This window comes from Danio rerio, chromosome 23 (assembly GCF_049306965.1).
Source record: "Danio rerio strain Tuebingen ecotype United States chromosome 23, GRCz12tu, whole genome shotgun sequence".
In the NCBI taxonomy this organism is placed as follows: Eukaryota; Metazoa; Chordata; class Actinopteri; order Cypriniformes; family Danionidae; genus Danio; species Danio rerio.
The window spans coordinates 47,875,001-47,888,070 of NC_133198.1; the positions used below are offsets into that span (position 1 = coordinate 47,875,001).

Here is a 13,070-nt window from a genome sequence, read left to right on the forward strand (position 1 = left end):
TCACTTGACAACCCACATTTAACCTTGTTTAGACGTTTATTAGACTACTTTTCAATGCAAAGCTGCTAGTAAGTATTTTTTGCATTTAAGAGACATCTTATATACATCTAAACAGAGACAGCTTGGCTTAAGCAAGGCTAAATTTGGGCTGTCAAGTGAAGGTCTAATAGACATCTAAAAATAGCCCCAAATTAGACTAGTCATCAAATACAGAGGAATGAATGAGTACAAATATGAAGTCTGTCTAATATGAGTATTTGATGACTAGTCTAGTTTTGGTCTATTTTGAGATGTCTATCAGATCTTTACTTGACAACCCAAATGTAGCCTAATTTTAGCCAATATGTCCATGTTGAGACATCTAGTAGATGTATATTAAATGTAAAAATGTCTTGCTTGATAATACGGTGATGGTGTTATCCCATCAAGTTTAATAGACGTCTAATAGACGTCTAAATATAGACGGCTAAAACAATTCAAAATTTGGGCTGTCAAATCTAATAGACATCTAAAAACAACCCCAAATTAGACTAGTCATCAAATACAGAGGGATGAATGAGTACACATGGGAAGTCTGCCAAAACTGTGCATTTGATGACTAGTCTAGTTTTGGTCTATTTTTAGATGGCTATTAGATTTTCACTTAACAACCCAAATTTAGCCTTGTTTAGACGTTTATTAGACTACTTTTCAATGCAAAGCAGGTTGTAAGTATTTTTTGCATTTAAGAGACATCTTATAGACATCTAAACAGAGACAGCTTGGCTAAAGCAAGGCTAAATTTGGGCTTTTAAGTGAAGATCTAATAGACATCTAATAATACCCCCTAATTAGACTAGTCATCAAATACATGAATGAATGAATGAATGAATGAATGAGTACACATGTTAAGTCTGTCTAATATGAGTATTTGATGACTAGTCTAGTTTTGGTCTATTTGTAGATGTCTATTAGATCTTCACTTGACAGTCCAAATGTAGCCTAATTTTAGCCAATATGTCCATGTTAAGACGTCTTGTAGATGTATATTAAATGCAAAAATTTATTGCTGGGTAATATGGTGATGGTGTGATCCTAGCAAGTTTAATAGATGTTTAATAGACATCTAAATATAATATAATTAAAAGTTTGGGCTGTCAAATCTAATAGACATCTAAAAACAACCCCAAATTAGACTAGTCATCAAATACAGAGGGATGATTGAGTGGACATGGGAAGTCTGCCAAAACTGTCCATTTGATGACTAGTCTAGTTTTGGTCTGTTGTTAGATGTCTATTAGATCTTCACTTGACAACCCAAATTTAACCTTGTTTAGACGTTTATTAGACTACTTTTCAATGCAAAGCTGCTTGTAAGTATTTTTTGCATTTAAGAGACATCTTATAGACATCTAAACAGAGACAGCTTGGCTTAAGCAAGGCTAAATTTGGGCTGTCAAGTGAAGGTCTAATAGAAATCTAAAAATAGCCCCAAATTAGACTAGTCATCAAATACAGAGAAATGAATGAGTACAAATATGAAGTCTGTCTAATTTGTGTATTTGATGACTAGTCTAGTTTTGGTCTATTTTGAGATGTCTATCAGATCTTCACTTGACAACCCAAATGTAGCCTAATTTTAGCCAATATGTCCATGTTGAGACATCTAGTAGATGTATATTAAATGTAAAAATGTCTTGCTAGATAATACGGTGATGGTGTGATCCCATCAAGTTTAATAGACGTCTAATATACATCTAAATATAGACGGCTAAAACAATTCAAAATTTGGGCTGTCAAATCTAATAGACATCTAAAAACAACCCCAAATTACACTAGCCATTATATACAGAGGGATGAATGAGTACACATGGGAAGTCTGCCAAAACTGTGCATTTGATGACTAGTCTAGTTTTGGTCTATTTTTAGATGGCTATTAGATTTTCACTTAACAACCCAAATTTAGCCTTGTTTAGACGTTTATTAGACTACTTTTCAATGCAAAGCTGGTTGTAAGTATTTTTTGCATTTAAGAGACGTCTTATAGACATCTAAACAGAGACAGCTTGGCTAAAGCAATTCTAAAATTGGACTTTTAAGTGAAGATCTAATAGACATCTAATAATATCCCCTAATTAGACTAGTCATCAAATACATGAATAAATGAATGAATGAGTACACATGTTAAGTCTGTCTAATATGAGTATTTGATGACTAGTCTAGTTTTGGTCTATTTGTAGATGTCTATTAGATCTTCACTTGACAGTCCAAATGTAGCCTAATTTTAGCCAATATGTCCATGTTGAGACGTCTAGTAGATGTATATTAAATGCAAAAATTTATTGCTGGGTAATATGGTGATGGTGTGATCCTAGCAAGTTTAATAGATGTTTAATAGACATCTAAATATAATATAATTAAAAGTTTGGGCTGTCAAATCTAATAGACATCTAAAAACAACCCCAAATTAGACTAGTCATCAAATACAGAGGGATGATTGAGTGGACATGGGAAGTCTGCCAAAACTGTGCATTTGATGACTAGTCTAGTTTTGGTCTGTTGTTAGATGTCTATTAGATTTTCACTTGACAACCCAAATTTAGTCTTGTTTAGACGTCTATTAGACTTCCTTTTCAATGCAAAGCTGCTTGTAAGTATTTTTTTGCATTTAAGAGACGTCTTATAGACATCTAAACAGAGACAACTTGGCTAAAACAAGGCTAAATTTGGGCCGTCAAGTGAAGATCTAATAGACATCTAAGAATAGCCCCAAATTAGACCTTTCATAAAATACAGAGGAATGAATGGGTACACATGTGAAGTCTGTCTAATATGAGTATTTGATGACTAGTCTAGTTTTGGTCTATTTTTAGATGTCTATTAGATCTTCACTTGACAACCCAAATGTAGCCTAATTTTAGCCAATATGTCCATGTTGAGACATCTAATAGATGTATATTACTGTAAATGCAAAAATGCTTTGCTGGGTAATATGGTGATGGTGTGATCCCAGCAGGTTTAATAGACGTTTAATAGACATCTAAACATAGATGGCTAAAACAATTTAGAATTTGGGCTGTCAAATCTAATAGACATCTTAAAATAACCCCAAATTAGACTAGTCATCAAATACAGAGGGATGAATGAGTACACATGGGAAGTCTGCCAAAACTGTGCATTTGATGACTAGTCTAGTTTTGGTCTATTTTTAGATGTCTATTAGATTTTCACTTGACAACCCAAATTTAGCCTTTTTTAGACGTTTATTAGACTACTTTTCAATGCAAAGCTGCTTGTAAGTATTTTTTGCATTCAAGAGACGTCTTATAGACATCTAAACAGAGACAGCTTGGCTAAAGCTAGGCTAAATTTGGGCTGTCAAGTGAAGATCTAATAGGCATCTATAAAAAGCCCCAAATTAGACCTTTCATAAAATACAGAGGAATGAATGAACACAAATGTGGAGTCTATCTAAACTATGTATTTGATGACTAGTCTAGTTTTGGTCTATTTTTAGATGTCTATTTGATTTTCACTTGACATAACCTTATTTTAGCCAAGCCATGTACGTTTTAGCCAGTGCGTCTGTGTTTAGATGCCTATTAAACTTCTTTTAAATGCAAAATAGCTTGGAAGCATTTTTTTGTGGTCAATAGACGACTAATAGACATCTAAACATAGATGGCTTGGCTAAAATAAGGCTAAATTTGTATGACAACTCAAATTCGGCCTTGTTTTAGCCAATCGGTCTATCTTTAGACTTCTATTTGATGTCTATTAAATGCAAAAACTGCTTGCTGGCTAATAAGGTGCATTTTTTAAATTTACCAGCGACCTTATAGACATTTACACATGTACAGCTTGGCTAAAGCAAGGCCAAATTTGGTCTGTCAGGTAAAAATCTAACAGACATCTACACATTGCCTAAAATTAGACTGTCCAAATTCACATATTTTCTATGTTTAGATGTCGGTTAGTGGTCTATTGAACACAAAAAAATGCTTTCAAGCTATTTTGCATGTAAAAGAGGTCTAATAGACATCAAAACATAGATGGCTTGCCTAAAATAAGGTTTAATTTGGGTTGCCCAAAGAAAATCTAATACACATCTTACAATAGACCAAAACTAAACTGTGTATTTGATGACTAGTCTAGTTTTGGTCTGTTGTTGGAAGTCTATTACTTGACAGCCCAAATGTAGGCTTGTTTTAGCCAATCCGTCTATGTCTAGACGTCTATTAGATGTCTATTAAACAGAGTTGCTTGGACGGGATATATGAAGATGGTGCCTGATGTTGTGTGCAGATAAATGGGAGATTAACCCATCGGAGCTGACCTTCATGAAGGAGCTGGGTTCAGGTCAGTTTGGAGTGGTCCGACTGGGCAAATGGAGAGCGCAGCATAAAGTGGCCATTAAAACCATCCGGGAAGGAGCCATGAGCGAAGACGATTTCATTGAGGAAGCCAAGATCATGATGTAAGAGTTACACACACACACACACACACACACACTGAAAACTCACAGTAGTTTTTATTTGATCTGAAGTATTGGGAATGAGGCCAATTAAGCAGATTTGTAAATGATCAGAACCAGCTCTTATTAGCCCAGTCCAAGGTTATTATAGCTTTGCAATTATTTATTTTATTTCAGATATTTTTTCAGGGTTAGGGTTAGGTTGGAGGAAAGTCCTCACCCCAGGTGGAGGAGTTCAAGTATCTCGTGTTTTGTTCACGATTGAGGGAAGGATGGAGCCTGAGATTGACAGGCGGATTGGTGCAGCGGCAGCAGTAATGCGGTCCACTGTGGTGAAGAAGGAGCTGAGCCGAAAGGCAAAGCTCTCGATTTACCCGTCAATCTACGTTCCTACTCTTACCTATGCTCATGAGCTTTAGGTAAAAGGTTTAAAGGCTTTAAACACAGTTGTGTGCCGCAGTGTGTGAGTATAATTAGCTAATGGTAAATCTAAAACTAATGGTAAAAATGAATGAAAAATGTAGATTCTATTTGTTTATAATCAGACTTGATAAAAGCAGTCTGCAGGAACACTTTGATTGACATTCTCCCTTTGTAGGTGTCATCCGAGGGGAAAAGCCCCGCCCACTAGTGCTCATCTCCCCCTCATTAGCATAAACAGCAGCCTTGAGTGAGAAGCAGCCGTCTGTCCATTAGCCATGAGAGTGTTTGAGCTGCTGAAGATGATGTCAGCATAGACTAAGAGAATTATAGATGTGGAGTTTTAGATGAAGCACAAATGAACAGCGACAGGAGTCTCCATTGATTGATGCATTACTGATTACGGATGATCTGTTGGTCTTTTGTGTGACGGCAGGAACCTGTCCCACCGTAACCTGGTGCAGCTGTACGGAGTGTGCACGCAGCAGAAGCCCATATACCTGGTGACGGAGTTCATGGAGCTGGGCTGCCTGCTCAACTTCCTGCGGCAGCGCAGAGGAACGCTCGCGGCTCAGGACCTGCTGGGAATCTGCCATGACATCAGTCAGGGGATGCAGCATCTGGAGGAGAACAGATTCATCCACAGAGACCTGGTCAGAAAATGCACACACTCTCTCTCACACACACATTTACACTCACCGGCCACTTTATTAGGTACACCTTACTAGCAGCAGGTTAGACCCGTTTTTGCCTTCAGAACTGCCTTAATCCTTCATGGCATAGATTCAACAAGGTACTGGAAATGTCCGACTGCCATGATAGCATCACGCAGTTGCTGCAGATTTGCCGGCTGCACATCCATGATGCAAATCTCCCGTTCCTCCACATCCCAAAGCTGCTCTATTGGATTGAGCTCTGGTGACTGTGGAGGCCATTAGAGTACAGTGAACTCATCGTCATGTTCAAGAAACCAGTCTGAGATGATTGAGCTTTATGACATGGTGCGTTATCTTGCTGGAAGTAACCATCAGAAGATGGAGACACTGTGCTCATAAAGGGATGGACATGGTCAGCAGCAATACTCAGGTAGGCTGTGGCGTTGACACCATGATCAATTGGTACTAATGAGCCCAAAGTGTGCCAAGAAAATCTCCTCCACACCATTACACCACCACCACCAGCCTGAACCGCTGATACAAGGCAGGATGGATCCATGCTTTCATGTTGTTGACGCTAAATTCTGACCCGAGCATCTGAATGTGTGAGCAGAAATGGAGACTCATCAGAGCAGCAACGTTTCTCCAATCTTCTATTGTCCAGTTTTGGTGAGTCTGTGTGAATTGTAGCCTCAGTTTCCTGTTCTTAGCTGACAGGAGCGGCACCCGGTGTGCTCTTCTGCTGCTGTAGCCCATCCGCCTCAAGGTTGGCCGTGTTGTGTGTTCAGAGATGCTCTTCTGCAGAGCTCGGTTGTAGCGAGTGCTTATTTGAGTTACTGTTGCCTTTCTATCAACTGGAACCAGTCTGGCCATTCTCCTCTGAACTCTGGCATCAACAAGGCATTTGCGCCCACAGAACTGCCGCTCACTGGATATTTCCTCTTTGTCGGAGCATTCTCTGTAAACCCTAGAGATGGTTGTGCGTGAAAATCCCAGTACATCAGCAGTTTCTGAAATACTCAGAGCAGCCCGTCTGGCAGCAACAACCATGCCACGTTCAAAGTCTCTTAAATCCCCTTTCTTCCCCATTCTGATGCTCGTTTTGAACTGCAGCAGGTCGTTTAGACCATGTCTGCATGCCTAAATGCATTGAGCTGCTGCCATGTGATTGGCTGATTAGAAATTTGCATTAACGAGCAGCTGGACGTGTACCTATTAAAGTGGCCGGTAAGCGTATATGCACACTTTAACCCCCATATACACACACACATAAAATGAAACGTGGTTATTTTACTCACTTTCCTTTTAATCTTTAAAAGTCTTACAAGATTATATTATTCAACAACTTAATAAATTAGGTTAGATTAGATTTAACTTTATTGTCATTACACATGTATACGTACAAGACAATGAAATGCAGTTCAGGTCTAACCAGGAGAGCAATAGCAGCAAGTGCAGGATATGGCAATAAGTTATAAGTGTAATTACTGAAAACTTTGGGTAATATTTACAGTTGGATGTACTAACTAGGATTTATTTGTTTTAATGCATCCCTAAACATCATGAATGTCCTAACAGTCAGTGTTGTTTTCCAGGCGGCAAGGAACTGTCTGGTGAACTCCTCGATGGTGGTGAAGGTCTCAGACTTCGGGATGACAAGGTGAATATGAAGAAAATCATGTCTGTTTACAGTAGATCAGTGTGCAAATATTGCTTTACACTCAACATCACTCAGCAACAGCCATTATAATCAGCTTTAGGTCAATTCAGAAACATAAAGTTCACAACCCTGCAGAAAAATCCAGCATAAACCAGCCTAGGCTCGTTGGCTGGTTTTAGCTGGTTGACCAAGCTGGTTTTAGAGGGGTTTTGTCCATTTCCAGGCTGGTTTCCAGTCATTTCCAGCCTGGGCTTAGCCAAAAACCAGCCTGGAAATAGCCAAAACCCCTCTAAAACTAGCCTGGTCAACCAGCTAAAACCAGCAAACCAGCCTAAGCTGGTTTAAGCAGTTTTTTTCAGCAGGGAAGATTGCTTTATAAACATTAAAATCCAGAAACATTTACCATTTCTTTTTTATTTATTTGAACTTTGTTTATTGAAGACTACCCGGCTACCCAGCCCCGGAAAGCGGATGAAAATGTATGAATGAATATTGGATTTATACAAGTTAAATACAACAAAGGACAGTAGATCTATCATCATCAAAATATACTCCCCTACACATGCTCCAACCCACAGTTACCATTTCTACACGCAGAGTAACAAGGTAGTAAGTTTACGACCATTAATGAATATCTATTTTGGAAATAGTCTCATTTTACACCCTCCTTGGGAGTGCATGTTAGTTTTATCATTTTTGACTTGATTTGGATCTAGGGGGAGCACTTTTAGCTAGCTAAGCATAGGTCATTGATTCGGATTAGACCATTAGCATTAGCATCTCACTGAAAAATGAAAAAACAGATGATTTTTTTTATTGAAAGCTGGACTCTTCTGTATTTACATCGTGTACTAAGACTGATGGAAATGCAAAAAGGTTGTTGCTAGATTGCATATGGATGCGGCCGAAAGTTAACAAGAATTATTTATATTATCTATTAAATTTCACATTTATTGTGTTTTATTATCGTCTACCCCCACCCCAACTCTAAACCCAGTGACGTAAAAACAGTAGTTGTACCGAGTATTATTCAGTTCAGTTCAATTCACCTTTATTTCTACAGCGCTATTACAATGTAGATAGTGTCAAAGCAGCTTCACATAGAAGATCATAGTACACTGAAACAGTGTAGTTCAGTTTTCAGAGTTTAAGTTCAGCTCAGTTCAGTGTAGTTTAATAATCACTACTGAGAGTCCAAACACTGAAGAGCAAATCCATCGATGAGCAGCTCTACAGATCCTGAACCATGCAAGCCAGTGGCGACAGCGGAGGAACAAACTTCACCAATTGGCGAAAGTGAAGAATTAAAAAACCTCAAGAGAAACCAGACTCAGTTGGGCACAATCATTTCTCCTCTGGCCAAACGTCTTGTGCAGAGCTTCAGTCCAGGTGCTGGAGGCTGGAAGCTGGACCTCAGCGAAGACTCGTCAGACCCCGAGGCGTCTCATGCTCTCCACTCCTCCAGGACCACCACAGCAGCTGCTCAGGATACGGCCTGGTCCAGGATTATGGAAACCTTGGGATCATCTCGTCGCTGGTCTTGGATCGCATCAGTGACTCTGCATAGTCTGAGGGCCTCGGGATGAGTATCCCCAGGTGGAAATAGGGAATAAAGAGAATAATTAGCGTAGCTGCTGTTCATAGTGTTTATAAACGAGATGCAGAAACCTGTGTGGAGCACATTCATGCATCACACCACTAAGTGATGCACTGAGTGTATGCTTGACTAAACAGATATGTTTTTAATTTAGTGTTGAACTGAGAGAGTGTGTCTGAGCCTCGGACATCATCAGGAAGGCTATTCCAGAGTTTAGGAGCCATAAAATAAAGGGCTCGACCTCCTTTAGTAGACTTTGCTGATCTAGGTACTACCTGAAGCCCTGAGTTTTGAGATCTTAAAGAGTGAGTTGGATTGTAGTGAGACAGAAGGTTGGTTAGATAAACAGGAGCTCGATTATTTAGAGCTTTATAGGTGAGAAGTAATATTTTAAATTCAATATGAAACTGAACAGGCAGCCAGTGTAAGGAGGATAACATTGGGGTGATATGATCATATTTTCTAGACCTGGTAAGAACTCTGGCAGCTGCATTCTGTACTAGCTGAAGTTTGTTAATAGAGGATGCTGGACAGCCAGCAAACAGCATTACAGTAATCCAGCCTAGAGGTCATAAAAGCATGAACTAGCTGTTGTGCATCAGAGATGGATAGCATACTACTTCATAACTTGGCGATATTTCTCAGATGAAAGAAGGCAGTTTTTGTGACATGGGAGATATTATTTTCAAAAGTTAAATTGCTGTCTAATATAACACTCAGATCTTTTATATTAGCGCTAACGCTAACTTTTTATCCCTCTAATTGTAGGTCGAGTTGTGAGATATGCTGTGTACAGGATTTAGGCCCAATGAGTAATAATTCTGTTTCGTCTGACTTCCACCCCAAACCTAAACCTAACCGTCACAGTACTGTAAAATTATGAATTATTGTTAAACAGTGTCATAATAAATGCTGTTATATTGATGTGCATATCGCACTTCCAGCCAGTCGCATATCTAATCTAGACTTTACCATGTAAAGTTGCTATTATTGCTATTCTGTCATTCCAGCATAATAATCAAGGAGTTTTACGGCAGCAGATGCAAGTGGGATTTATAATCTGTTACTACACAGATTAAAATAACAACAGTACTGATGCTGATGCTGATGCTAAATTAAAAAACACTTTATCCAAGAGTTTGTTCCTCTCCTCCTGCAGGTACGTTCTGGACGACCAGTACTGGAGCTCTTCTGGAACAAAATTCCCAGTCAAATGGTCTCCTCCTGAGGTCTTCAACTTCTGCAGATACAGCAGCAAATCTGACGTCTGGTCATTCGGTCAGTGGCTCAGATCTTCTGTAGGGATGCACTCAATTTAGTTTTTGATGATGATGGTGATGATGATGTTAATTGTGATGGTGGTGATGATGATGATGATGATGATGGTAATTATGATGATGATGGTGATAGTGAAGATGATGATGGTGTTAAGATGATGATGATGTTATGATGAGGATGATGAAGAAAATTTGATGACAATCATGATGAAGATGATCATGATGGTGTTATGATGATGATGGTGTTATGATGATGATGGCAATTATGAGGATGATGATTACGGTGATGATGATGAAAATTATGATGATAATGATAATAACGAAGATGATGTTGATGTTGATGATGATGGTGGTGATTATAATTTTGATGATGATGATGACGATGATGTGGATGATGATGATGGTGAGGATGATGATGACGATGATGTGGATGATGATGATGGTGAGGATGATGATGATGATGATGATGATGATGATGGTGATTAGGATGAAGATTGTGATGATGATGGTGATGATGATGGTGATTAGGATGACGATTGTGATGATGATGGTGATGATGATGATGATGATGATTATGATGATGGTGGTTAGGATGACGATGGTGGTGGTGATGATTATGAAGATGGTGATGATGATGATGATGATGATGATGGTGGTGGTGATTAGGATGACGATTGTGATGATGATGGTGATGATGATGGTGATCATGAAGATGGTGATGATGATTATGATGAGGGTGATGATTAGGATGACGATTGTGATGATGATGGTGATGATGATGATGGTGATCATGAAGATGGTGATGGTGATGATGATGGTGATGGTGATGGTGATCATGATGATGATGATGATTATGATGATGATGGTGATCATGAAGATGGTGATGATGATGATGATGATGATGATGGTGGTGGTGATTAGGATGACGATTGTGATGATGATGGTGATGATGATGGTGATCATGAAGATGGTGATGATGATGATGATGATTATGATGAGGGTGATGATTAGGATGACGATTGTGATGATGATGGTGATGATGATGATGGTGATCATGAAGATGGTGATGGTGATGATGATGGTGATGGTGATGGTGATCATGATGATGATGATGATTATGATGATGATGGTGATCATGAAGATGGTGATGATGATGATGGTGATCATGAAGATGGTGATGATGATGATGATGATGGTGATGATGATGCTGATTAGGATGACGATGGTGGTGATGATGATGAAGATGGTGATGATGATGTTGATAAGGATGACGATGATTATGATGATGATGATGATTAGGATGATGATGGTGATGATGATGATGGTGATGATAATGATGGTGATGATGATGGTGATCATGATATGATGATGGTGATCATGAAGATGGTGATGATGATGATGATGATGATGATGATGATGGTGATTAGGATGAAGATTGTGATGATGATGGTGATGATGATGGTGATTAGGATGACGATTGTGATGATGATGGTGATGATGATGATGATGATGATGATTATGATGATGGTGATTAGGATGACGATGGTGGTGGTGATGATTATGAAGATGGTGATGATGATGATGATGATGATGATGGTGGTGGTGATTAGGATGACGATTGTGATGATGATGGTGATGATGATGGTGATCATGAAGATGGTGATGATGATGATGATGATTATGATGAGGGTGATGATTAGGATGACGATTGTGATGATGATGGTGATGATGATGATGGTGATCATGAAGATGGTGATGATGATGATGATGGTGATGGTGATGGTGATCATGATGATGATGATGATTATGATGATGATGGTGATCATGAAGATGGTGATGATGATGATGATGGTGATCATGAAGATGGTGATGATGATGATGATGATGATGATTATGATGATGGTGATGATGATGCTGATTAGGATGACGATGGTGGTGATGATGATGAAGATGGTGATGATGATGTTGATAAGGATGACGATGATTATGATGATTATGATGATGATGATGATTAGGATGATGATGGTGATGATGATGATGGTGATGATGATGATGATGATGGTGATGATGATGGTGATCATGATATGATGATGGTGATCATGAAGATGGTGATGATGATGATGATTATGATGATGGTGATGATGATGCTGATTAGGATGACGATGGTGGTGATGATGATGAAGATGGTGATGATGATGTTGATAAGGATGACGATGATGATGATGATTATGATGATGATGGTGATTAGGATGACGATGGTGGTGATGATGGTGATGATTATGATGATGATAATGATGCTGCTGATGGTGATGATGAAGATGATGATGATGATAATAATGATGCTGCTGATGATGAAGATGATGATAATTCTGCTGCTGCTTCTGGTGATTAGGATGATGACGATGATGAGGATGATTATAATGCTGATGATGATGCTGATGATGATGTTTTCTTCAGGTGTGCTGATGTGGGAGGTTTTCACTGAAGGGAAGATGCCGTTTGAACACAGTCAGAATCATGAGGTGGTGCTGATGGTCACTCAGGGACATCGACTCTACCGGCCCAAAAAAGCAGCTCCTCACATCTACAATATCATGAAGATGTGCTGGATGGAGGTGACGTCTTTGCTTGAGTCCTTCACAGCCTCAGTCACATCACTAGCTGTGTTCATTTGCATTTTGAAAAATTTCATACAAAAGCTTAATGGAAATGTCAAGATGCGCATAAATTATAATATTGCTCATAAAAAACATGCAGAACTGAGTAGGATAAAACCTTTAGTTTACAATGGAAACACATTTACCCAGTAAATACCAGCATTTGCATCCACAAAGTTTACATTTTATTTAAATCTTTTGATTGAACAGATCATGTCATAAAAAAGCATTACCAATTTTATACTACATATATCTTATAATACAAATTTTGCATTTCTGTTTTAGATGGTTAGGACAAAAACTAGAAAAGATGCCTTTAAAGGTCAAATCAAAGAAGCAGACTTTGTTTT

General features: G+C 38.7%; 1 protein-coding gene across 2 annotated transcripts in view; it reads left to right on the forward strand.

The window, feature by feature from the left end:
- The window catches only part of tec (tec protein tyrosine kinase), a 40,145-nt gene that overhangs the window by 22,863 nt on the left and 4,212 nt on the right, over positions 1-13,070 (forward strand). For both annotated transcript variants that reach the window (XM_073938686.1, NM_001114743.2), the window contains 5 exon segments: positions 4,285-4,456; positions 5,310-5,526; positions 7,125-7,189; positions 9,946-10,064; positions 12,521-12,678. In XM_073938686.1, the coding sequence (XP_073794787.1) occupies positions 4,285-4,456; positions 5,310-5,526; positions 7,125-7,189; positions 9,946-10,064; positions 12,521-12,678 (731 nt within the window).